The 27,873-nt window shown below is 42.0% G+C and overlaps 1 protein-coding gene across 2 annotated transcripts in view; it reads left to right on the plus strand.

Annotated features, from left to right (window-relative positions):
* The window catches only part of LOC128685213 (NFX1-type zinc finger-containing protein 1-like), a 429,985-nt gene that overhangs the window by 261,964 nt on the left and 140,148 nt on the right, over positions 1-27,873 (plus strand). For both annotated transcript variants that reach the window (XM_070080633.1, XM_070080696.1), the window contains exon 10: positions 20,297-20,408. In XM_070080633.1, coding sequence (XP_069936734.1) covers positions 20,297-20,408 — 112 coding nt within the window. The remainder of the gene's footprint in view (positions 1-20,296; positions 20,409-27,873) is intronic.

The following is a 27,873-nucleotide window of genomic DNA, read 5'->3' on the forward strand; positions in this document are numbered from 1 at the left end:
TCCATCCTTCCCAGTGTTAAGTCATTGCCATCCTTCCCAGTGTTCAGTCATCACCATCCTTCCCAGTGTTCAGTCATCACCATCCTTCCCAGTGTTCAGTCATCAGCATCCTTCCCATTGTTCAGACATCACCATCCTTCCCATTGTTCAGACATCACCATCCTCCCCAGTGTTCAGACATCACCATCCTCCCCAGTGTTCAGACATCACCATCCTTCCCAGTGTTCAGTCATCACCATCCTTCCCAGTGTTCAGCCATCACAATCCTTCCCAGTGTTCAGTCATCACCATCCTTCCCAGTGTTCAGTCATCACCATCCTTCCCAGTGTTCAGACATCACCATCCTTCCCAATGTTCAGTCATCACCATCCTTCCCAGTGTTCAGTCATCACCATCCTTCCCAGTGTTCAGACATCACCATCCGCCCCAGTGTTCAGACATCACCATCCGCCCCAGTGTTCAGACATCACCATCCTCCCCAGTGTTCAGACATCACCATCCTCCCCAGTGTTCAGACATCACCATCCTTCCCAGTGTTCAGACATCACCATCCTTCCCAGTGTTCAGACATCACCATCCTTCCCAGTGTTCAGACATCACCATCCTTCCCAGTGTTCAGACATCACCATCCTTCCCAGTGTTCAGACATCACCATCCTTCCCATTGTTCAGTCATCACCATCCTTCCCAGTGTTCAGTCATCATCATCCTTCCCAGTGCTCAGTCATCACCATCCTTCCAAGTGTTCAGACATCACCTTCCTTCCCAGTGTTCAGACATCACCATCCTTCCCAGTGTTCAGTCATCACCATCCTCCCCAGTGTTCGGACATCACCATCCTTCCCAGTGTTCAGTCATCACCATCCTTCCCAGTGTTCAGACATCACCATCCTTCCCAGTGTTCAGACATCACCATCCTTCCCAGTGTTCAGACATCACCATCCTTCCCAGTGTTCAGTCATCACCATCCTTCCCAGTGTTCAGACATCTCCATCCTTCCCAGTGTTAAGTCATTGCCATCCTTCCCAGTGTTCAGTCATCACCATCCTTCCCAGTGTTCAGTCATCACCATCCTCCCCAGTGTTCAGACATCACCATCCTCCCCAGTGATCAGTCACCACCATCCTTCCCAGTGTTCAGACATCACCATCCTTCCCAGTGTTCAGACATCACTATCCTTCCCAGTGTTCAGACATCACCATCCTTCCCAGTGTTCAGTCATCACCATTCTTCCCAGTGTTCAGTCATCACCATCCTTCACAGTGTTCAGACATCACCATCCTTGCCAGTGTTCAGACATCACCATCCTTCCCAGTGTTCAGACATCACCATCCTTCCCAGTGTTCAGCCATCACCATCCTTCCCTGTGTTCAGACATCACCATCCTTCCCAGTGTTCAGTCATCACCATCCTTTCCATTGTTCAGACATCACCATCCTTCCCAGTGTTCAGACATCACCATCCTCCCCAGTGTTCAGACATCACCATCCTTCCCAGTGTTCAGCCATCACCATCCTTCCCTGTGTTCAGACATCACCATCCTTCCCAGTGTTCAGTCATCACCATCCTTTCCATTGTTCAGACATCACCATCCTTCCCAGTGTTCAGACATCACCATCCTCCCCAGTGTTCAGCCATCACCATCCTTCCCTGTGTTCAGACATCACCATCCTTCCCAGTGTTCAGTCATCACCATCCTTTCCATTGTTCAGACATCACCATCCTTCCCAGTGTTCAGACATCACCATCCTCCCCAGTGTTCAGACATCACCATCCTTCCCAGTGTTCAGCCATCACAATCCTTCCCAGTGTTCAGTCATCACCATCCTTCCCAGTGTTCAGTCATCACCATCCTTCCCAGTGTTCAGCCATCACAATCCTTCCCACTGTTCAGTCATTACCATCCTTCCCAGTGTTCAGTCATCACCATCCTTCCCCGTGTTCAGACATCACCATCCTTCCCAATGTTCAGTCATCACCATCCTTCCCAGTGTTCAGTCATCACCATCCTTCCCCGTGTTCAGACATCACCATCCTTCCCAATGTTCAGTCATCACCATCCTTCCCAGTGTTCAGTCATCACCATCCTCCCCATTGTTCAGTCATCACCATCCTTCCCAGTGTTCAGTCATCACCATCCTTCCCAGTGTTCAGACATCACCATCCGCCCCAGTGTTCAGACATCACCATCCGCCCCAGTGTTCAGACATCACCATCCTCCCCAGTGTTCAGTCATCACCATCCTTCCCAGTGTTCAGACATCTCCATCCTTCCCAGTGTTAAGTCATTGCCATCCTTCCCAGTGTTCAGTCATCACCATCCTTCCCAGTGTTCAGTCATCACCATCCTCCCCAGTGTTCAGACATCACCATCCTCCCCAGTGATCAGTCACCACCATCCTTCCCAGTGTTCAGACATCACCATCCTTCCCAGTGTTCAGACATCACTATCCTTCCCAGTGTTCAGACATCACCATCCTTCCCAGTGTTCAGTCATCACCATTCTTCCCAGTGTTCAGTCATCACCATCCTTCACAGTGTTCAGACATCACCATCCTTGCCAGTGTTCAGACATCACCATCCTTCCCAGTGTTCAGACATCACCATCCTTCCCAGTGTTCAGCCATCACCATCCTTCCCTGTGTTCAGACATCACCATCCTTCCCAGTGTTCAGTCATCACCATCCTTTCCATTGTTCAGACATCACCATCCTTCCCAGTGTTCAGACATCACCATCCTCCCCAGTGTTCAGACATCACCATCCTTCCCAGTGTTCAGCCATCACCATCCTTCCTTGTGTTCAGACATCACCATCCTTCCCAGTGTTCAGTCATCACCATCCTTTCCATTGTTCAGACATCACCATCTTTCCCAGTGTTCAGACATCACCATCCTCCCCAGTGTTCAGCCATCACCATCCTTCCCTGTGTTCAGACATCACCATCTTTCCCAGTGTTCAGTCATCACCATCCTTTCCATTGTTCAGACATCACCATCCTTCCCAGTGTTCAGACATCACCATCCTCCCCAGTGTTCAGACATCACCATCCTTCCCAGTGTTCAGCCATCACAATCCTTCCCAGTGTTCAGTCATCACCATCCTTCCCAGTGTTCAGTCATCACCATCCTTCCCAGTGTTCAGCCATCACAATCCTTCCCAGTGTTCAGTCATTACCATCCTTCCCAGTGTTCAGTCATCACCATCCTTCCCCGTGTTCAGACATCACCATCCTTCCCAATGTTCAGTCATCACCATCCTTCCCAGTGTTCAGTCATCACCATCCTCCCCAGTGTTCAGTCATCACCATCCTTCCCAGTGTTCAGTCATCACCATCCTTCCCAGTGTTCAGACATCACCATCCGCCCCAGTGTTCAGACATCACCTTCCGCCCCAGTGTTCAGACATCACCATCCTCCCCAGTGTTCAGACATCACCATCCTCCCCAGTGTTCAGACATCACCATCCTTCCCAGTGTTCAGACATCACCATCCTTCCCAGTGTTCAGACATCACCATCCTTCCCAGTGTTCAGACATCACCATCCTTCCCAGTTTTCAGACATCACCATCCTTCCCAGTGTTCAGTCATCAGCATCCTTCCCATCGTTCAGACATCACCATCCTTCCCATTGTTCAGACATCACCATCCTCCCCAGTGTTCAGACATCACCATCCTCCCCAGTGTTCAGACATCACCATCCTTCCCAGTGTTCAGTCATCACCATCCTTCCCAGTGTTCAGCCATCACAATCCTTCCCAGTGTTCAGTCATCACCATCCTTCCCAGTGTTCAGTCATCACCATCCTTCCCAGTGTTCAGACATCACCATCCTTCCCAATGTTCAGTCATCACCATCCTTCCCAGTGTTCAGTCATCACCATCCTTCCCAGTGTTCAGACATCACCATCCGCCCCAGTGTTCAGACATCACCATCCGCCCCAGTGTTCAGACATCACCATCCTCCCCAGTGTTCAGACATCACCATCCTCCCCAGTGTTCAGACATCACCATCCTTCCCAGTGTTCAGACATCACCATCCTTCCCAGTGTTCAGACATCACCATCCTTCCCAGTGTTCAGACATCACCATCCTTCCCAGTTTTCAGACATCACCATCCTTCCCAGTGTTCAGTCATCAGCATCCTTCCCATTGTTCAGACATCACCATCCTTCCCATTGTTCAGACATCACCATCCTCCCCAGTGTTCAGACATCACCATCCTCCCCAGTGTTCAGACATCACCATCCTTCCCAGTGTTCAGTCATCACCATCCTTCCCAGTGTTCAGCCATCACAATCCTTCCCAGTGTTCAGTCATCACCATCCTTCCCAGTGTTCAGTCATCACCATCCTTCCCAGTGTTCAGACATCACCATCCTTCCCAATGTTCAGTCATCACCATCCTTCCCAGTGTTCATTCATCACCATCCTCCCCAGTGTTCAGTCATCACCGTCCTTCCCAGTGTTCAGTCATCACCATCCTTCCCAGTGTTCAGACATCACCATCCTTCCCAGTGTTCAGACATCACCATCCTCCCCAGTGTTCAGTCATCACCATCCTCCCAAGTTTTCAGACATCACCATTCTTTCCAGTGTTCAGTCATCACCATCCTTCCCAGTGTTCAGTATAGGCACGCTTGTCACAAGAGGCAACTAAAATACTTGGAACAAGGGGCTAGTAACCTCTTCTTCTGTATAAATTACTAAATATGAAAAAAAAAATATTTTTCTTTTTCGGTCAGCCGCTTGGGTGGGAGAAGCTGGTGCGTTAAAAGTCATAATTCAAAGTTTATTCTCTATAAAGATTACAATGTTGAATTTACAGAATTTGATTGTTGTGTGGTTTACTTGTAGTTAAATAATGATTACAGAGTGTACCGGTGGCCTGGTGGCTAAAGCTCCCGCTTCACACACGGAGGGCCCAGGTCCGATTCCCGGCGGGTGGAAACATTCCGACACGTTTCCTTACACCTGTTGTCCTGTTCACCTAGCAGCAAATAGGTACCTGGGTGTTAGTCGAATGGTGTGGGTCGCATCCTGGGGGACAAGATTAAGGACCCCAATGGAAATAAGTTTGACAGTCCTTGATGACGCACTGACTTTCTTGGGTTATCCTGGGTGGCTAACCCTCCGGGGTTAAAAATCCGAACGAAATCCTATCTTATCTTATCTTACCACTAGAACGCCTAGCATGGCTAGGCATTTCGGGCAGACTTAGTTTAATTCTTTATTTTAAAATATTACAAATTATGAGGTAAGTTGGTATTATGGCTAAGTGACTAAATACTAGTTTGTGAGTTTAGCAATGTGAATGCTTTTGTTTTGGCACAGTACATAGTTTCAGTATTGGAGTATCATAGGATTCATTATTTTAAGATTGAGATTAATGTTTCTATTTATGGTCAAATGGGTGAGTGAGTGTAAGTGTGAACCACCAGGTGGTATTCGTGTAGTTAGTTGATGGGTGTTACAAAAAACGCGATTCTAAAAGCTTAGAGATCTCCAGTGAATACTAGAAAGGACTGCCCTTCTAGCATCCAGCCTGTTACTGGGTTTTCGTAACAAGTAGTCAGTATCCTTGTCCAATTATCCAATAGAATTCAGTATTATTCAATAGTGCTTCAGGATTACAACTGGTAGGCTACTAACTAGAGAAATTAAAATTTAATAAATTTATTAAGTCTAGAGGTATATTATCAAATTAAATTAAATTAAAATAAATTAATCACAATAATCAAAATAATATCAATCTCTCTCGTATATAATATTATTGTGCTGAAAACACATATCACATTTATAATTCTTAAGTACCGTCTGGTACATTAACATTTAACCCTTTGAGGGTCGACAGGCCCTCTCCGAAACTCGTTCTCAGGGTCGGCCAAATTTAACCCTTTCAGGGTCCAAGGCCAAAATCTGAAGTCACGCACCAGTGTCCAAGAAATTTTGAAAAAAAAAAAAATTATTTTTTCTTACAGAATTAAAGAGCATATTTTTGTGAAGGTAATAAAACAAAAAAAATTAGAATCTGATCAGTACTTACCGAGATACAGTGCCAAGAAGTTTGTAGAAAATGATGTGGTGGCGGCAACATCGACGAATTCCACATACGCGTATTATATTATTTTGTTGTTTTAGTTGTTTTTTCTTTTCTTTTCCAATTTTTTTCTATTCCTACTAACATTTGGGGCCTGAGAGACCAATACTGTATATAATTTATATATATAAACTCACTGTATTGAACACAATAACCGCACTAAAGTTATTATCATATTATTGTTTACCACTGTTGTTTATTACAATAAACATGCACAAATATTGTATAATACTAATGTTCTATCATATATTTACATATTTACAATCACTGGACATGGTTTTAGAACTGCTGGAGCTTGTGGAACTCCTTGAAACAAGGCACCATGCACAGAGGCACCTTACATTCCTCACACATAAACCGAGTGTCTTTGCGTCTTTGTTGCCGTCGTTTTGTTTGTGCACAGACAATGCATCTCTTCTGAGCAAATTTCTTTTGAGTTGAAGGAAGCTGTATTATGAAATGATCACCTTCTCTTCTCAAACGCTTGGGTATATTGTGATGAATTCGAGGACCATGTTGTATTGCAGGTGTTGTTACCTGGTACTTCATTATGAGTTGTCTGACAACAGACAAACAAAATTCACCATACGGTGGTCTGTTACCAGTCTTTATTTGGTACATATTATATGCATTCAGCATTGAAATGTCCATGAGATGGAAGAAAAGTTTCATGTACCACTTGTAACTCTTACGAACACAGTCAACAAAACCAATCTGCATGTCACACTTGTCAACCAAGCGCATGTTTTGTGTATAATCAATCACTGTCACTGGTTTTCGAATACGTTCATTAGTCACTCGATCAACTTTGCCACTGTCTTGCATTTCATTACGGTGAATGGTTGTCAACAATGTGACATCTCGTTTGTCATGCCACCGTAATGCCATGATGTCATTGGCAGTAAACACCTGCACGTCATCACCACGAACACCTGCGTTGAGCCTGGGCATATGTTTACGATTAGAACGCACTGTGCCACACACATCTGTCTTGTTCACTCGCATGAAATCACTGAGTAATGGGCTTGTGTACCAGTTATCGGTATATAATGTATGGCCCTTACCAAGATAAGGTGCCATCATGTTTCTCACTACGTCACCTGATATACCCAATAACATCTTGGTATCTTTCAATGTTTTACTACCCGTGTATACAACAATATCCAACACCAGGCCACTGTCACAATCACAGAGTACAAACAATTTTATACCAAAGCGGTTCCTCTTGCTCGGTATATACTGCTTGAATGACAGTCTACCTTTGAACAAAATCAAAGACTCGTCAATTACAAGATTCTTGAATGGATAAAAGTACATCCTGAACTTTTGTTTGAGATACATGAAAACATTTCTAATCTTGTATAACCTGTCACTTCTGTCAGGCCTGGTTTTGTCAGAGAAGTGCAACATACGTAAGAGTAAGATAAACCTGTTCACTGGTATTATTTCACTGAAGGATGGGGTACAAATTAGCCGATCTGTGGACCAGTATGCTTTTATATTATGCTTATAGACGTGAGGCATAAGCATTATTGTTGCAAAAAGCAAATACATTTCTGCAACAGTCGTCTCTTTCCACCTGTGTAGTCTTGACTGTGGTGATAAGATCGTATTTGCCATGGTGTACTGAAAATACTTATTACTTTCCCTGACAATAGTTTCCATCAATGGCTGGTCAAAGAATAATTCAAAGAATTCCAGTTCATTGGCCGTGGTTCCAAGGGGACAGGTAGGTAGAATTCCACTTTGCGAGTCATCAAAGTGGTGAGGGCTGGGAACAAAATTGGGATTTTGCTGCCAATCCCAGATACGGTTTGCTGGTGGATACTGGACATCATAGGCTGGTTGTACAGGTGGTTGTGGCGGGCTGGTGGGTGACGCTCCGCTTTGTCCTTGAACTGACGAGTCAGCAGCGTGGGTTCCCGCGTGGCACAGCGAGTCACGCATGGCGGTGCCACTACCACCACCAGCCCCACTAACACCATCCACTGATGTCTGTGGCCCATCCATGCCAAGTGTAGCCACATCATCCTCACTATCACTACCTAAAACGGGTGTAGGGCCACGGGATGTACTCCGGGATGTACTACGGGATGTACTCCGTCCCCTGGGCATAGCATAGGGTACACTACCCGAGCGCATGCGGCGGCGCACATACCGACGCTTCACTGGTGAATATGTTTCCTCACTATCACTACTCGAATGATCGTCGAGCGCAATAAAATCACAATCCACGTCAGAATCATCGTCATTACTGAAGTCAGAGGCCAGACCACGGGAAAATATTAGTTTTCTCTTACGTTTAGGAACAACCGACCGTGAGTCACGAGTGCCCACACCAGAGGTAGAAGGTCGAGGATCGTCGGGGTTTTCTGCACTATTATCGATATCCTGGTCATTATTTTCGGTCACTAACTCATCAAAGCCGTAGAATTCGTCTTCATTTCCACTTCCATCAGTGTCAGAACTATCAGACAGGAAGAGGAGAGTCCCAATTTTCCGGGGAGTGAGAGCTGACTTGCGACGAGACATGGTGAACAAGGGTGACTGAGCCGGCGTTCCCACAATGCTATGCAGGCGCCTAGATTTTTTGTTTATGGCGCACACCCACCGCGCAGACCCATTCTCTCATATGTAGGCCTATGAGCGCTTTCGCGCTAAATTTGACGGCGCTAGAATTTTGGCGTAGATCTACGGTTTGGACACTCACCGACCAGCCGTAGATCTACGGGACGGACCCTGAAAGGGTTAAAAAAAAAAAAAATTATTTTCTCTTATGAAAAGATAGAGAATCTTTTCCCGATCATAACGACACCAAAAGTTTGAAATTTGATAGAAAACTTACGGAATTATGCTCTCGCAAAGTTAGCGGTCTCGGCGATGTTTACGGATCGGCGATTTTGCCCACTTTGAGCCCCATTTTCGGCCAATTTCACTGTACTAGTCGACAAAAAACATGAATATTTCGCTAGAACTCCATTTTTGCTATCGAATGGGTGCAAGAAACCACCCATTTATAAATTCAACTATCCAGTACAGTGGTCAGAATTTAGCAATTTTGCCAATTTCACACAAATTTCAAAAGATGCCAATTTCGGAATAGGGTCCAGAATAAACAAGAAAGACATTCCTGGCACTAAAATGACATTTCCTCTAGTCATTAGTCACGTCTCAAGGCCCCTCTTATATTCTTTTGCTTTCCACTTTGAATTTTTATTCTCACAAAAAATATAAGATTTACTGTTATGCAGACTACTGCATTAGTGTAAAAAATGGTATAAATATTATTGGTGCACTTGTGAAAGAATATTAGACTCACCAGTTGATGTGTATTGCACGCTTGGCACGATTTGTTTACTTTTGAAGTTTGGTAAAAATCGAACATTTCTGCTACTTTGAGCTCAATTTCAAGGCACCTTTCATTGTAAAACCAGTCAAAATCATCTCAATTTCAGTAATATGTCTTCCATTCTATAAAATGAGACCAAGAAAACTTGAATACAACAATAAATACTATACGAAAATACACTGCAAAGTCGCTGATTTATTAAAAAAAAATGGAAAAAGTTTTTTTTTTCTCATTATGCACCGTGTGCTGCAGGATTTTTTTTAGACTGTGCACACTGACCACATAGACCCATTCTTTCATATGAAGGCCTACCAGCTTTCTCCCACTAGATTTGAGGTCGCTAGAATTTATGAGTACTAGTACGTCAAAAACCCCTACGCGTAAGACGTACTAGTACGACGAAAACCCTCAAAGGGTTAATAAGATATTACAAATATGTACAAGTAAGTATGTATGTGTGTAAGTGCTCTAAGTAGTTCGCTATGTCTCCGGACTCGACTAGACTTAAACAAGTGACTGACAAAGTCCTCAGATAAACAAATTTCTTGATCGACTGGCAACCAGAACAGTCTGCTTGAACAATAAAAAGAATGCTAAGCCCAATAGCAATACAACAAGCAACTGCGACACAATCATGGTCAAGGAGATAATATAACGACACTAAGTAGGGACCATCAGCAGATCCTCCACAAAAGTCACAAAACTCCCATACAACTGAATCTAAATTCAGCATAAGAAAATCCCCGACTGTGATCATACACAGATACCAGTACAAGTTAAGTCAGAAGCTATAGTTCAGGACCTGAGTTACTCAGAGTGTCTATGAGACACACAACCTCAGTACAACGTCGAAAATCACTTAGTCTATACAATGTTCTGTGAACAGAGTTCTACAGAACTAACAAGAATAATGAGACAGACAATCTGTCCAACCACCAAGAGAGTCTAGATCAGACTGAATACTTTAGGCGAGGTGAGGACACCCCCCCCCCCCTCGATCACGTGATAGCTCCGTGGACAGTACTGCCCAGCAACAGAAGCCGGCAGTCTAACGAGCAAAGAGTGATAATTACAGTAGTTAGACAATCAAGACTTGAACTGAGCACATATGTTACATCCTACCTAACAAAGGAAACTACGTCAAATAACAATATAAAGCAATACATTTACGATTTAGCTATTATCGCAAATACAGTGGACCCCCGCATACCGTTGGCATCACATACCATTTATTCCGCATACCGCTCACTTTAATCGCAAAAATTTTGCCTCGCATACCGCTCAAAAACCCGCTCACCGCTGTTCGTCCGAGACGCGTCCAATGTGCGCCTTAGCCAGCCTCACATGTTCCGCCGGTGGCATTGTTTACCAGCCAGCCTCCGCGGTAGCATCCAAGCATACAATCGCAACATTTCGTATTATTACAGTGTTTTTGGTGATTTTATCTGGAAAATAAGTGACCATGGGCCCCAAGAAAGCTTCTAGTGCCAACCCTACAGCAATAAGGGTGAGAATTACTATAGAGATGAAGAAAAAGATCATTGATAAGTATGAAAGTGGAGTGCGTGTCTCCGAGCTGGCCAGGTTGTATAATGAACCCCAATCAACCATCGCTACTATTGGTGGTACAGCTGCTGCTGCTGCTGCACTGTCAGCTGCTGCTGCTGCTGTAGCATCATCTGCTGCTGCTGTAGCATCGTCTGCTGCTGCTGTAGCATCGTCTGCTGCTGCTGTAGCATCGTCTGCTGCTGCTGTAACACTGTTGTTGGTGTGGCTTATTGAGAATATACCAAGAAACAATTAACCCCAGAGGATTTTCCACCCAGGATAACCCAAAAAAGTCAGTGTCATCGAAGACTGTCTAACTTATTTCCATTGGGGTCCTTAATCTTGTCTCCCAGGATGCAACCCACACCAGTCGACTAACACCCAGGTGAACAGGGAAAAATGCCTGGAACTAGTGCTCATATTGGTGAATTTAAAGCCAGCAAAGGTTGGTTTGAGAGATTTAAGAATCATAGTGACATACACAGTGTGATAAGGCCTGTTCTGGAAGAAAATGCCAAACAGGACCTACAGTACTCAGTAGGAAAAGGCACTCCCAGGACACAGTGTCTCATCAGTCATTGCTGCATCTTCAATAAAGGTAAGTGTCATTTATTCTTCATTTAGTAGACTAGTACATGCACAATATATACTGTGCATGTACTACTCTACTATTGTGCATGTATCCTTCTCTTTGTGTGTAGGAAAATGTATATTTCATGTGGTAAAAATTTTTTTTTCATACTTTTGGGTGTCTTGCACGGATTAATTTGATTTCCATTATTTCTTATGGGGAAAATTCATTCGCATACCGATTATTTCGCATACCAATGAGCCCTCTTGCACGGATTAAAATCGGTATGCGGGGGTCCACTGTATAAGCAATATAAAATTAAATGAAAAGGTAATAATTATATACATAATAATCATTGCAACCATTCAGGGGTTGCAACACCCCCCCAACACGACAGACGGTCGCACTAGGAGTTGCATTAACGTCTTTCACATTATTACTGATTACTCATATCAATACAATTTAATATAAATATTAATCAGAGTCTCTCTTGTGCCAAGCACCTCTACAATTTCACAGCGTCTGTCACTAGGATATGCCCCTAGTACTAGGGCAGTACACAGTATCGTATCTCTGCATACCCGTGGTTATGTACATCAGTGTAGAGACAGGATAGCGTAGATGAGCCTGACACGATGAGGCTCGATCATAGTAGAGGAGACTGCATTCCACTCTTAAGTAGTGGTTGTGGAATGCTATGCAGTATGGACATCTGAGTATGAAACAGCTTAAGGTGTGTAGTGAAGGGGGGGGATCTGCGGCAGGACAGTGTTGTGCCACACGCAGTACATCGCCCACACCACACTACCCACTCAACACTCAGCTTATGTCTCCTTACACATACACAACATTACTGTGAATATATAAATATAATAATTAGACATGACATGAGTATACATAGTTAATATGGGCTGGAGGGATTACGTTACTTTACTGAATTTGACATAGCAAGTAACAAAAGGTATTTGGGCATAAAATTACGTTAATTTAATGTAACTGATAATTATTAAGGACGTGACAGAGCGTCAGCAATTACATTACAATGACCACTTATGTGTTTTATACTAATAGAATAAGGTTGGATTCTGAGAGCCCACCTCATGATCCTAGCATTCTTACTCTTCATAGTGTTAATGTAGGTGAGTGGATTGTGGTCAGAAAAAACATTAATTTTAAATGGGGAAGTGCCCAAATAAACGTCAAAATGTTCAAAGGACACCACAAGAGCTAGAGCATAATTTTTCTGGTGTCGTTTGAGCTTAGATGAATAGTAACATATAGGATGGAGAATATCAGTGGATGTTGACTGTTGGAGCAGCACAACACCTACTGCATAACAACTCGCATCTATATGTAAAAAGAAGGGAAGATTGAAATTAGGACTCTTCAACACAGGAGCAGAGGAAAGCAGATGCTTCAACCTTTTCAACAAATCTGAATAATCACTAGTCCACATGAACTGAACTTTGCTACTAGAGCTCATAGTGAGAGGTGTAGGTGGAGGTCAGTGCGCTGGCTTGCTTGTCACTTGACACACGTGGCAACGTCGCACATGATCAGCTACTGTTTCCTTCATCTTTGGCCAAGTAAAATGTTTTGCTAGTTTACCGAGTGTCTTCTTGACACCCAAATGTCCTCCTATGGGACTACTGTGAGAAAAGTCAATGGCTTGTTCACGAAATGTAACTGGTAACACTACGAGATGCTTGACTGTGGTGGAAACACTATCAGCTGACAACTTGCATGTATTTTTCTCCATCAGTACACCGTTACTATAATAGTAACAATTATCAAGATCCTTTGCTTCACTCTCAGTAACTGCTATATCTCTCAGTCTTTCCAGTGACTGATCAACAAACTGATCCTTGATTAAATCATCATGAGTTAGAATTTTAACGTCAGGTGTGTCCTGACTAGGTTGATGACACGGGGGAGTTGGTGTTAATGATCCTGGGCGCAGAGCGTCACTAAACAACATATTCAACCCCAAATCATTGTCATCCACTAACTCAACAGGAGACAAGGATGGTTGTTGTATCTTTGACATAGCTCTAGTAATTGCACTGAGAGGAAATAAAATAGGTTTCTCTTTACAAGCTTCAATGGAATAATTATCATCAGTGTTATTATCAATCACAAGTGGTTCTTTTCATATACCAGCATGAAGGATATCGTTCCCTATCAACAAGTCCACTGACCTGATGGGAAATACACCACTGGATATACCCACTGAAATAGAACCAGTATAATAGCTTGTTTGAATATAAACTTTGTGCAGAGGCACTTTTATAACAGCCCCTCCATAGGCTTCTAACAATACATCTATCTTGCAATAGGTATCATCAGCTATGGGCAGTACATCTTCTCTTAATAATGTGAGATAACTGCCAGTGTCTCTGAAAGTAATTATCTCAGTCAGATGTGATTCGTCAAATCCTATTCTACGTCTTGAAAAGTAAGGACTCATCGCTGAACGAATCTTTTCGTCAGATACACTTTCTGATGCTAGTCATCTATCCTGAGTAACATTATCTAAAACAGTAGGAGCAGAGGTATTACTAGGATTTTGGTGCCTTTGTTGCTCGGAAGAAGATACGACTTGAGTGGGGGCGCCAGCCGCACGACTGTCTCTCGCATCTCTTTCTAACTTATAGCAATACTCTCTAGCATGTCCTTTTCTGTTACAATATGTACATTTAACTTTCTTCTTTTCGATATCAGATTTCTGTCTAGCCACAGAGACAGATTCAGGATTGTGAGTTTTCCTGGTAAAGGTACGAGAAGTTACAGTAGCAGGTACCTCAGGCCGGCAATGAGCAGCTGATTTAGGTTGCCAACTTCTAGGACAATTTTTAGTTACCTTGTTTCTCTGTTTTTTAGTACGTACAAGTTTGTGAGAAATCTCGTAATTGTCTGCTAATGCTGCAGTTTCCAGAATATCCGAGGTAGTATGATCGATCAGATATTCTTGTAAGTCTGCAGACATACAGTTGTTAAACTCTTCGTGTAGTAACAACTGAACTAGACTGTCGTAGTTGTTACATTTAGCAGCTCTAGACCATCTCTCAAATGCAACTTTTTTCTCACGAGCAAACTCTACACAGGTTTGATCTTGTCGTCGTTGTAACGTACGAAATGCGCTTTGATAACTTACAGGTAACAAGTTATATGTCTCTAGAATAGTTTGCTTGACAGCGTCATAACTAATGTACTTGGCAAATGGTAAAGCAGCAGTACAAGTTTGAGCTCTCCCTGTCAAAGCTGTATGCAACACTGTAGCCCAGTGCTTACGTGGCCAGTTCATAGCACGAGCCTGGTTCTCAAATAAATCAAAATAGGTGTCTAAGTCACTTTCAAAAAACTTAGGAACCATGGATGCAGCTTTCTGCACATTAAATGTGCCCTGTGATCTATCAGTCTGTTGTCTTCCCAGACGAACATTTTCTCTTTGGAAATCTTCTTCATTCTATTTCCTCTGTGCCTCTATTTGTGCAGTCTGCAACATAATGAGGCGTTCTAACCTCTCAAACTGTTCCTGAGAGATAGGACCAGTGGGTAATGGAGGAGTAGGGAAATTAACGTGGTCTGGAGGGTCCTTAGGTCGGACACTTCGTTCAGGCGTCTCTAGAGAATCTAGATCTGGTCTAGGATAAGTATATACAGGTGTAGTATACACTGTACTAGTATTAGGCTGAGTCATCCAACCAGCTATACTCTGTACTTTTGTGTCTGTGAGGGAAGGCGTGAGCGAGAACTGAGCTACACTTGGCTCAGACACTAGGCTCACTTCTGCCTTAGTTGCTCTTTCTTCTACGTCATCAGATAGAGTTATACTTCCTAATTGTGACACTAGGCTTTCTGAATCTGAATCATAATCAGACATCTCTGTATGAGCACGAAACAACATACCTTTAATTAATGCTCTGACAGTTTCTGCGGTGTAATTCCTGTTATACGTCACACCGAGATATTTGGCTACTCGCCAACACGTCTGAAGTTTTAATGTACTTAACTCAGACAAAGTCAGAGTATCAATTAACTGTTTCACTTTGGCAGACATCACAAAAATAATTGTACTACGAGAGAGTGATTATGGGAAACTATAATCCTAATAGGAATTTTAGTGTTGGTTGTCTTAGAGCTAGAACTCATAAACAGTATTTCCATCTCCTTGGATCAAGAGACTCAGTCAGGTACATACATCCACCTGGTATGTTGTACAAGACTGAACTCAAAGTCTTCAGATTAGGAAAGTACTCAGAGCGTTTGATCATCAGTTACTAGTATTTCAAAATGGACAATTTCTCCAACACCTTGGATCAAGAGCATCCCAGACAGTTTCTCTAACACCTTGGATCAAGAGCCTCCCGGACAGGCCCCCCATTTGTTACAAAAAACACGATTCTAAAAGCTTAGAGATCTCCAGTGAATACTAGAAAGGACTGCCCTTCTAGCATCCAGCCTGTTACTGGGTTTTCGTAACAAGTAGTCAGTATCCTTGTCCAATTATCCAATAGAATTCAGTATTATTCAATAGTGCTTCAGGATTACAACTGGTAGGCTACTAACTAGAGAAATTAAAATTTAATAAATTTATTAAGTCTAGAGGTATATTATCAAATTAAATTAAATTAAAGTAAATTAATCACAATAATCAAAATAATATCAATCTCTCTCGTATGCAATATTATTGTGCTGAAAACACATATCACATTTATAATTCTTAAGTACCCGTCTGGTACATTAACATTTAACCCTTTCAGGGTCCAAGGCCCAAATCTGGAGTCACGCACCAGTGTCCAAGAATTTTCAAAAAAAAAATTTGTTATTTTTTCTTATGAAATCGTAGAGAATCTTTTTGTGAAGGTAATAAAGCAAAAAGTACGAAATTTGGTGGAAAATTGACGAAATTATGCTCTCGCGAATTTTGATGTGTCAGCGATATTTACGAATCGGCAATTTTGCCGACTTTGACTCCCATTTTAGGCCAATTACATTATTCCAGTCAACCAAATTCTTAGCTGTTTCACTAGTATTACTTCTATTCTATCGATTGAGCACAAGAAATCGCCAAGTCAACTGTTTCAACTACAAAATAAAGTGATCGGAAATTGTTAATTTGGCCAATTTAACACAAAGTTCAAAATATTCCAATTTCAAAATAGGGTCCAGAATGAACAATGTAGGCATTCCTGGCACTAAACTAACATTTCCTCTGTTCATTAGTTATGTTTTGAGGCTTTACAAATAAATTCCATTTTGATTTTTTATTCACATAATGAATTTTTATTCACACCAAAAAATAGAAGATTTACTGTTATGCAATACTGTAATAATTGTATAAATATCATCACCATATTTGTGAATGTATATTAGACCCACCAGCTGGTGCGTATTAGACACGTGAGGTCGTTTGTTTACTCTTGAATATCGGCAAAAATTTAACATTTCTGCTACTTTGAGCTCAGTTTCAAGCCATTTCCAGTGCTAAAACCAATCAAAATCATCTCTATTTCTGTAATATGTCTTCCATTCTATCAAATGAGACCAAGAAATCGCAAATACAACTATAAAAAACACACGAAAAAACACTGCAAAGTTGCTGTTTTAATCGAAAAATCATGATTTCATTTTTTTTCTCTCATTATACACAGTGTGCTGCAGGATCTGTTTTATGTGGTGCACACATACCACATAGATGTATTCTCTCATATCTAGGCCCAAATGTACCACTCACAGTTTATCAGAGTGAGCTGAGCTCATGGCGTAGATCTACGGTTTGGACCCTGAACGTAAAGCCGTAGATCTACGGGACGGACCCTGAAAGGGTTAATAAGATATTACAAATATGTACAAGTAAGTATGTATGTGTGTAAGTGCTCTAAGTAGTTCGCTATGTCTCAAGACTTGACTAGACTTAAACAAGTGACTGACAAAGTCCTCAGATAAACTAATTTCTTGATCGACTGGCAACCAGAACAGTCTGCTTGAACAATAAAAAAATGCTAAGCCCAATAGCAATACAACAAGCAACTGCGACACAATCATGGTCAAGGAGATAATATAACGACACTAAGTAGGGACCATCAGCAGATCCTCTAATGGTAGTTTTGAAGGTGATGAATGTGTCTGCAGTTCTAGAGTTCTCAGGTAGGGTGTTCCAGATTTTAGGGCCTTTGACATACATTGAATTTTTGTAAAGGTTTAGTCGGACATGGGGAATGTCGTAGAGATGTTTGTGTCTGGCGTTATGCCTGTGGGTTCTGTCACAACTATCAAGAAAGCGTTTTAGGTCAAGGTTGATATTGGAGTTTAAGGTCCTGTAGATGTAGATTGCACAGTAGTAAGTGTGGATGTACTGAACAGGGAGTAAGTTTAGATCTATGAAGAGTGGGGGGGTGTGTTGCCAGGGATGGGATTTAGTGATTATTCTTACTGCAGCTTTTTGTTGGGTTATTATTGGCTTTAGGTGTGTTGCTGCAGTTGATCCCCAAGCACAAATAGCATAGGTGAGGTATGGATAAATAAGTGAGTGGTATAGTGTGAGAAGGGCATTTTGCGGCACGTAGTATCGTATCTTGGAGAGGATCCCAACTGTTTTGGATACTTTTTTGGTTATGTGTTGGATATGGGTGCTGAAATTCAGGTTGTTGTCAAGGTATAGGCCTAGGAATTTGCCCTCATTATGTCTGGTAATTAGAGTGTTGTCGATCTTAATGTTAATTTGTGCATATCCTGCTCTGCTACCAAACATAATATAGTAGGTTTTGTCAGTGTTAAGCGTAAGTTTATTGGCTGTCATTCAAGTCGATATTTTGATCAGCTCCTCGTTAACAATGGTGTTGAGGGTGGCAAGATTAGGGTGAGAGATGACATAAATCGTATCGTCAGCAAAGAGAATGGGTTTCAGGTGTTGGGATACGTTTGGAAGATCATTGATGTATATGAGGAAGAGCAGGGGACCAAGGACACTTCATGCGGAACTCCAGTATCAAGTGGCCGTGTTGTTGATGCTGTGTCTTTAATGGTAACATACTGATACCTCTTAGTAAGGTAAGATTTGAAATAAGCAAGCGCATGGCCTCTTATACCGTAATGGTCAAGTTTGTGGAGTAGGATGTCGTGGTCTACTGTGTCAAAAGCTTTTCTTAGGTCAATGAAAATTCCTAGTGGATATTCCTTATTTTCCAATGCTGTGTAAAGCAGATCTAGCATTTTTATGATTGCATCATTAGTGCTTTTATTTTTCCTAAATCCAAATTGGCAGGGGTTGAGTATGTTTTGTGCTGTTATAAATGAATATAGTCTCCTGTGCACGAGTTTCTCAAAGATTTTGGATAGGAATGGTAAGTTTGATATTGGCCTATAGTTGTTTAAGTCTGTAGGGTCACCACCTTTATGTATTGGTGTAACCCTTGCCATCTTGAGTAGTTTTGGGAAGGTGCTAGTTTCTAGTGACTTGTTAAAAAGTAATGAAATAGCATGCGAAAAGATATGGGCCGCTCGCTTGTACAGTAATGGTGGGACATTAGACAGATTCCCTGAGTTGTTTTTAAGTGACTTTATAATCTCGGTGACTTCCGAGGGCTCAGTTGGTGCAAGATAGAAGGAATTTGGGAAATTCCCATCTAGGTAGTCCCCGGCATGGGCATTAGTATGTGGGATTTTATTGGCGAGATTAGATCCTATGGTTGAGAAGAAGTCGTTTATCTTGTTAGCTGTGTCAGTGGGATGTAGTGGTGTTTCATTAGGTTTAGTTAGGACAATATTCTTGTTTTTTTTTAGTTTGTGGGTCCCTAGAATCTGAGAGTGTTTTCCAGGTCTTTTTCATATCTCCTCTAGTGTCTGTGAATCTACTGGAGTAGTATAGTTGTTTGGCTTTCTTTATTACTTTTGTGAGAACTGATGAATAGTGTTTAAGAATATCTTTGTGTATTAAGCCCTGTCTATATTGCTTTTCATATTGGTGTTTCTTGTCAATGGATTTCAGAATGGTGCTGGTTAGCCATGGGCAACCAAGCCATTTGTTTGTGATCTGTTTCGTTTTTATAGGACAATGTTTGTTGTATAGTCTAAGTAATTTGTTAAGAAAAATGTCTGTCCAGTCATCAATACCATTGGCCTTGGAGAATTCTGTAGGCCAGTCAACAATCTCTAGGTCAGTTGTGAACTTCCTTATTGAGGCCTCATCATGGAGTCTAAATGAGACTTTGTTGTATTCAAGTGGTGGTTTATTAATGTTTGTCAGGAGGAAGGTAGGGTAGTGGTCTGTAGTGCTATCTGTGATTATCCCTGATTTAAGGGGGGCTAGTATATTGGTCCATATGTGGTCTATTATGGTTGCACTTGTCTCAGTGAGCCTGGTTGGTTTAGTTATTGTAGGTATGAGAATTGTGTTGTTCATATTGTTGATGAAATCAGTTACAGGCTGATCATCTAGTAAGCCAAGGTTGATGTTGAAGTCTCCAGCTAAGAGAAGGTGGTGCTTATTCATTTGTCTGTTTGTTATTAGTGACTTTAATTTCTCACTGAAATTTGGGATGTTTGTGTGAGGTATCCGGTAAATGGCACCGATTGTTATAGGTGTCTTAAGGTTTTTTTACGAAAGTGCTTGGTAACTTTTATGTATGGTTGATATAACTAATCTTGTATATACTTACAGATATATGGTTGATATAATTAAGCTTTTATGTATTTGTAGATGAGTTTGTACTTTTATGTGTGTTACTTGCAGCTGCAAGCATCCGTGTAGTGCAGAGTGTCCTCCATGTCTGGAAGATTGTCAGTGGCGCTGTAAGCACAGTCAGTGCAGGAAGAAGTGTGGAATGCCTTGTCAACTCTGTAAGGTGAGAATCTCTCCTTGATGATAAACATTCACTAACTTTAAATTGTTGCCCTAACTAATTACAGTATTTGTCTAAATTCAAATTTGAAAGTTAAAAAGTTTAATTATGGCAATAATTAATAGTAATTTTGTATTGTTATTCTTGAGTGGTTCTTATCTGAAGAATATTAGTAGTTCTCACACACCAAGCCATTAACAACACCAAGCCATTAACACCAAGCCATTAATAACACCAAGCCATTAACAATACCAAGCCATGAATAACACCGAGCCATTAACAACACCGAGCCATTGACAACACCAAGCCATTAATAACACCAAGCCATTAACAACACTGAGCCATTGACAACACCAAGCCATTAATAACACCAAGCCATTAACAACACCAAGCCATTAACAACACCGAGCCATTAACAACACCGAGCCATTGACAACACCAAGCCATTAATAACACCAAGCCATTAACAACACCAAGCCATTAACAACACCGAGCCATTGACAACACCAAGCCATTAACAACACCAAGCCATTAACAACACCGAGCCGTTAATAACACCAAGCCATTAACAACACCAAGCCATTAACAACACCAAGCCATTAACAACACCGAGCCATTGACAACACCAAGCCATTAACAACAAGCCATTAACAACACCAAGCCATTAATAACACCGAGCCATTAACAACACCAAGCTATTAACAACACCAATCCATTAATAACACCAAGCCATTAACAACACCAAGCCATTAATAACATCAAGCCATTAACAACACCAAGCCATTAACAACACCAAGCTATTAATAACACCAAGCCATTAACAACACCTAGCCATTAATAACACCAAGCCATTAACAACACCAATCCATTAATAACACCAAGCCATTAATAACACCAAGCCATTAATAACACCAAGCCATTAACAACACCAAATCATTAACAACACCAAATCATTAACAACACCAAGCCATTAATAACACCAAGCCATTAACAACACCTAGCCATTAATAACACCAAGCCATTAACAACACCAATCCATTAATAACACCAAGCCATTAATAACACCAAGCCATTAATAACACCAAGCCATTAATAACACCAAGCCATTAACAACACCGAGCCATTAACAACACCGAGCCATTAACAACAAGCCATTAACAACACCAAGCCATTAATAACACCAAGCCATTAACAACACCAAGCCATTAACAACACCAAGTCATTAACAACACCAAGCCATTAATAACACAAAGCCATTAATAACACCAAGCCATTAACAATACCGAGCCATTGACAACCCAAGCCATTGACAACACCAAGCCATTAATAACACCAAGCCATTAACAACACCAAGCCATTAACAACACCAAGCCACTAATAACACCAAGCCATTAACAACACCAAGCCACTAATAACACCAAGCCATTAACAACACCAAGCCACTAATAACACCAAGTCATTAACAACACCAAGCCATTGACAATACCAAGCCATTGACAACACCAAGCCATTAACAACAAGCCATTAACAACACCAAGCCATTAACAACACCAAGCCATTAACAACACCAAGCCATTAACAACACCAAGCCATTAATAACCAAGCCATTAACAACACCAAGCCATTAATAACACCAAGCCATTAACAACACCAAGCCATTAATAACACCAAGCCATTAACAACACCAAGCCATTAATAACACCAAGCCATTAACAACACCAAGCCATTAACAACACCAAGCCATTAACAATACCGAGCCATTGACAACACCGAGCCATTAACAACACCAAGCCATTAACCCTTAAATTGTCCAAACGTAGATCTACGTTTGCACGCGTAGCGCTCCGAACGTAGATCTACGTTTGGACAGTTTAACCCTTTCAGGGTCCAAGGCCAAAATCTGAAGTCACGCACCAGTGTCCAAGAAATTTTGAAAAAAAAAAATTATTTTTTCTTACAGAATTAAAGAGCATATTTTTGTGAAGGTAATAAAACAAAAAAATTAGAATCTGATCAGTACTTACCGAGATACAGTGCCAAGAAGTTTGTAGAAAGTGATGTGGTTGCGGTAACATCGACGAATTCCACATACGCGTATTATATTATTTTGTTGTTTTAGTTGTTTTTTCTTTTCTTTTCCAATTTTTTTCTATTCCTACTAACATTTGGGGCCTGAGAGACCAATACTGTATATAATGTATATATATAAACTCACTGTATTGAACACAATAACCGCACTAAAGTTATTATCATGTTATTGTTTACCACTGTTGTTTATTACAATAAACATGCACAAATATTGTATAATACTAATGTTCTATCATATATTTACATATTTACAATCACTGGACATGGTTTTAGAACTGCTGGAGCTTGTGGAACTCCTTGAAACAAGGCACCATGCACAGAGGCACCTTACATTCCTCACACATAAACCGAGTGTCTTTGCGTCTTTGTTGCCGTCGTTTTGTTTGTGCACAGACAATGCATCTCTTCTGAGCAAATTTCTTTTGAGTTGAAGGAAGCTGTATTATGAAATGATCACCTTCTCTTCTCAAACGCTTGGGTATATTGTGATGAATTCGAGGACCATGTTGTATTGCAGGTGTTGTTACCTGGTACTTCATTATGAGTTGTCTGACAACAGACAAACAAAATTCACCATACGGTGGTCTGTTACCAGTCTTTATTTGGTACATATTATATGCATTCAGCATTGAAATGTCCATGAGATGGAAGAAAAGTTTCATGTACCACTTGTAACTCTTACGAACACAGTCAACAAAACCAATCTGCATGTCACACTTGTCAACCAAGCGCATGTTTTGTGTATAATCAATCACTGTCACTGGTTTTCGAATACGTTCATTAGTCACTCGATCAACTTTGCCACTGTCTTGCATTTCATTACGGTGAATGGTTGTCAACAATGTGACATCTCGTTTGTCATGCCACCGTAATGCCATGATGTCATTGGCAGTAAACACCTGCACGTCATCACCACGAACACCTGCGTTGAGCCTGGGCATATGTTTACGATTAGAACGCACTGTGCCACACACATCTGTCTTGTTCACTCGCATGAAATCACTGAGTAATGGGCTTGTGTACCAGTTATCGGTATATAATGTATGGCCCTTACCAAGATAAGGTGCCATCATGTTTCTCACTACGTCACCTGATATACCCAATAACATCTTGGTATCTTTCAATGTTTTACTACCCGTGTATACAACAATATCCAACACCAGGCCACTGTCACAATCACAGAGTACAAACAATTTTATACCAAAGCGGTTCCTCTTGCTCGGTATATACTGCTTGAATGACAGTCTACCTTTGAACAAAATCAAAGACTCGTCAATTACAAGATTCTTGAATGGATAAAAGTATATCCTGAACTTTTGTTTGAGATACATGAAAACATTTCTAATCTTGTATAACCTGTCACTTCTGTCAGGCCTGGTTTTGTCAGAGAAGTGCAACATACGTAACAGTAAGATAAACCTGTTCACTGGTATTATTTCACTGAAGGATGGGGTACAAATTAGCCGATCTGTGGACCAGTATGCTTTTATATTATGCTTATAGACGTGAGGCATAAGCATTATTGTTGCAAAAAGCAAATACATTTCTGCAACAGTCGTCTCTTTCCACCTGTGTAGTCTTGACTGTGGTGATAAGATCGTATTTGCCATGGTGTACTGAAAATACTTATTACTTTCCCTGACAATAATTTCCATCAATGGCTGGTCAAAGAATAATTCAAAGAATTCCAGTTCATTGGCCGTGGTTCCAAGGGGACAGGTAGGTAGAATTCCACTTTGCGAGTCATCAAAGTGGTGAGGGCTGGGAACAAAATTGGGATTTTGCTGCCAATCCCAGATACGGTTTGCTGGTGGATACTGGACATCATAGGCTGGTTGTACGGGTGGTTGTGGCGGGCTGGTGGGTGACGCTCCGCTTTGTCCTTGAACTGACGAGTCAGCAGCGTGGGTTCCCGCGTGGCACAGCGAGTCACGCATGGCGGTGCCGCTACCACCACCAGCCCCACTAACACCATCCACTGATGTCTGTGGCCCATCCATGCCAAGTGTAGCCACATCATCCTCACTATCACTACCTAAAACGGGTGTAGGGCCACGGGATGTACTCCGGGATGTACTCCGGGATGAACTCCGTCCCCTGGGCACAGCATAGGGTACACTACCCGAGTGCATGCGGCGGCGAACATACCGACGCTTCACTGGTGAATATGTTTCCTCACTATCACTACTCGAATGATCGTCGAGCGCAATAAAATCACAATCCACGTCAGAATCATCGTCATTACTGAAGTCAGAGGCCAGGCCACGGGAAAATATTAGTTTTCTCTTACGTTTAGGAACACCCGACCGTGAGTCACGAGTGCCCACACCAGAGGTAGAAGGTCGAGGATCGTCGGGGTTTTCTGCACTATTATCGATATCCTGGTCATTATTTTCGGTCACTAACTTATCAAAGCCGTAGAATTCGTCTTCATTTCCACTTCCATCAGTGTCAGAACTATCAGACAGGAAGAGGAGAGTCCCAATTTTCCGGGGAGTGAGAGCTGACTTACGACGAGACATGGTGAACAAGGGTGACTGAGCCGGCGTTCCCACAATGCTATGCAGGCGCCTAGATTTTTTGTTTATGGCGCACACCCACCGCGCAGACCCATTCTCTCATATGTAGGCCTATGAGCGCTTTCGCGCTAAATTTGACGGCACTAGAATTTTGGCGTAGATCTACGGTTTGGACACTCACCGACCAGCCGTAGATCTACGGGACGGACCCTGAAAGGGTTAAGGGTTAACTACATGTTGATGAAGAAATACTTAACTTAATGTTGAGGAGTTACAGTATGATGATGAAGGTCATCAGAGTGACAGTATGATGATCAAGGTCATGTTAGTGAGAGTATGATGATCAAGGTCATAAGGTCTGGAAGAGTAATGGACCTTCAACTTACACTGGAGCATCACGAGGGTCTGACTCTTAATGAACTCTGCCAAAGTGTCTGCACCAACTTATAGCAAAATTCCCAAGCTCCATGTACAAGGTCGGACACATCAGCAGGGTCAGACACATCAACAAGGTCAGACACATCAACAAGGTCAGACACATCAGCAAGGTACAGACACATCAACAAGGTTGGACTCATCAACAAGGTCAGACACATCAGCAAGGTACAGATGCATCAACAAGGTCACACGCACCAGCAAGGTCAGACACATCAGCAGAGTCAGACACATCAACACGGTCAGACACATCAGCAAGGTACAGACACATCAACACAGTCAGACACACCAGCAAGGTCAGACACAACTACAAGGTCAGACACATCAAGGTCAGACACAGTAGCAAGGTCAGACACATAAGCAAGATACAGACACATCAACAAGATCAACAAGGTACAGACACATTAACAAGATCAACAAGGTACAGACACATTAACAAGGTCAGATACATCAGCATCAGACACATTAGCAAGGTCAGACACAGCAAGGTACAGACACAACAAGGTACAGACACAAGGTACAGACACATCAGCAAGGTCAGACACATTAGCAGTGTCAGACACATTAGCTGGGTCAGACACATTAGCAAGGTCAGACACATCAGCAAGGTCAGAAACAACAAGGTCAGATACATTAACAAGGTCAGACACATCAACAAGATCAGACACATTAGCAAGGTTAGACACATTAGCAAGGTCAGACACATTAGCAAGGTCAGACACATCAGCAAGGTCAGACACAACAAGGTCAGACACATTATCAAGGTCAGACACATTAACAAGGTCAGACACATCAACAAGGTCAGACACATCAACAAGGTTGGACACATCAGCAAGGTACAGACACATCAACAAGGTTGGACTCATCAACAAGGTCAGACACATCAGCAAGGTACAGATGCATCAACAAGGTCACACACACCATCAAGGTCAGACACATCAGCAGAGTCAGACACATCAACACGGTCAGACACATCAGCAAGGTACAGACACATCAACACAGTCAGACACACCAGCAAGGTCAGACACAACTACAAGGTCAGACACATCAAGGTCAGACACAGTAGCAAGGTCAGACACATAAGCAAGATACAGACACATCAACAAGATCAACAAGGTACAGACACATTACCAAGGTCAGATACATCAGCATCAGACACATTAGCAAGGTCAGACACAGCAAGGTACAGACACAACAAGGTACAGACACATCAGCAAGGTCAGACACATTAGCAGTGTCAGACACATTAGCAGTGTCAGACACATTAGCTGGGTCAGACACATTAGCTGGGTCAGACACATTAGCAAGGTCAGACACATCAGCAAGGTCAGAAACATTAACAAGATCAGACACATTAGCAAGGTTAGACACATTAGCAAGGTCAGACACATTAGCAAGGTCAGACACATCAGCAAGGTCAGACACAACAAGGTCAGACACATTATCAAGGTCAGACACATTAACAAGGTCAGACACATCAACAAGATCAAACACATTAGCAAGGTCAGATACATTGGCAGGGTCAGACACATTAGCAAGGTCAGATGGATTAGCAAGGTCAGACACATTAACTAGGTCAGACACATTAGTAAAGTCAGACACACTAGCAAGATCAGACACTTCAAGGTACAAACACATCAGCAAGGTATAGACACATCAGGGTGCAGACACATCAAGGTACAGACACATCAACAGGTTATAGACACATCAGGGTACAGACACATCAAAGTACAGACACATCAACAAGGTACAGACACATCAACAAGGTACACACATACCAGCAAGGTAAGACACATCAGCAATGTCAGACACATAAACAAGGTCAGACACATTAGTAAAGTCAGACACACTAACAAGATCAGACACATCAAGGTACAAACACATCAGCAAGGTCAGACACATCAGCAAGGTATAGACACATCAGGGTACAGACACATCAAGGTACAGACACATCAACAAGGTACAGACACATCAACAAGGTACACACATATCAGCAAGGTAAGACACATCAGCAAGGTCAGACACAGCAAGGTCAGACGACACATTAGCAAGGTCAAACACATCAGCAAGGTCAGACACATCAAGGTCAGACACATCAAGATACAGACACAGCAAGGTCAGACACATCAGCAAGGTCAGACACATCAGCAAGGTACTTGGCTTCTTTAGATTTTATAGCTTCAAATATTAATAAACTGTTTAAGTTTAGTTGTTGTCTTGCTAGGATGTGAGTACAGTTTATTTAATGTAGTGGAATCCTAAGTTGAGGCAGTAGTGTTTATGTGGTTGTCCATAACAATATTATACTAGGAGGAACAGTAGTGTTTCTGTGGTTGTCCATAATAACACTGTACTTGGAGAAATGCTAGTGTTTCTGTGGTTGTCCATAACAACACTGTACTAGGAGAAACATTAGTGTTTCTGTG

The sequence above is a fragment of the Cherax quadricarinatus genome, chromosome 1 (genome assembly GCF_038502225.1).
Source record: "Cherax quadricarinatus isolate ZL_2023a chromosome 1, ASM3850222v1, whole genome shotgun sequence".
In the NCBI taxonomy this organism is placed as follows: domain Eukaryota; kingdom Metazoa; phylum Arthropoda; class Malacostraca; order Decapoda; family Parastacidae; genus Cherax; species Cherax quadricarinatus.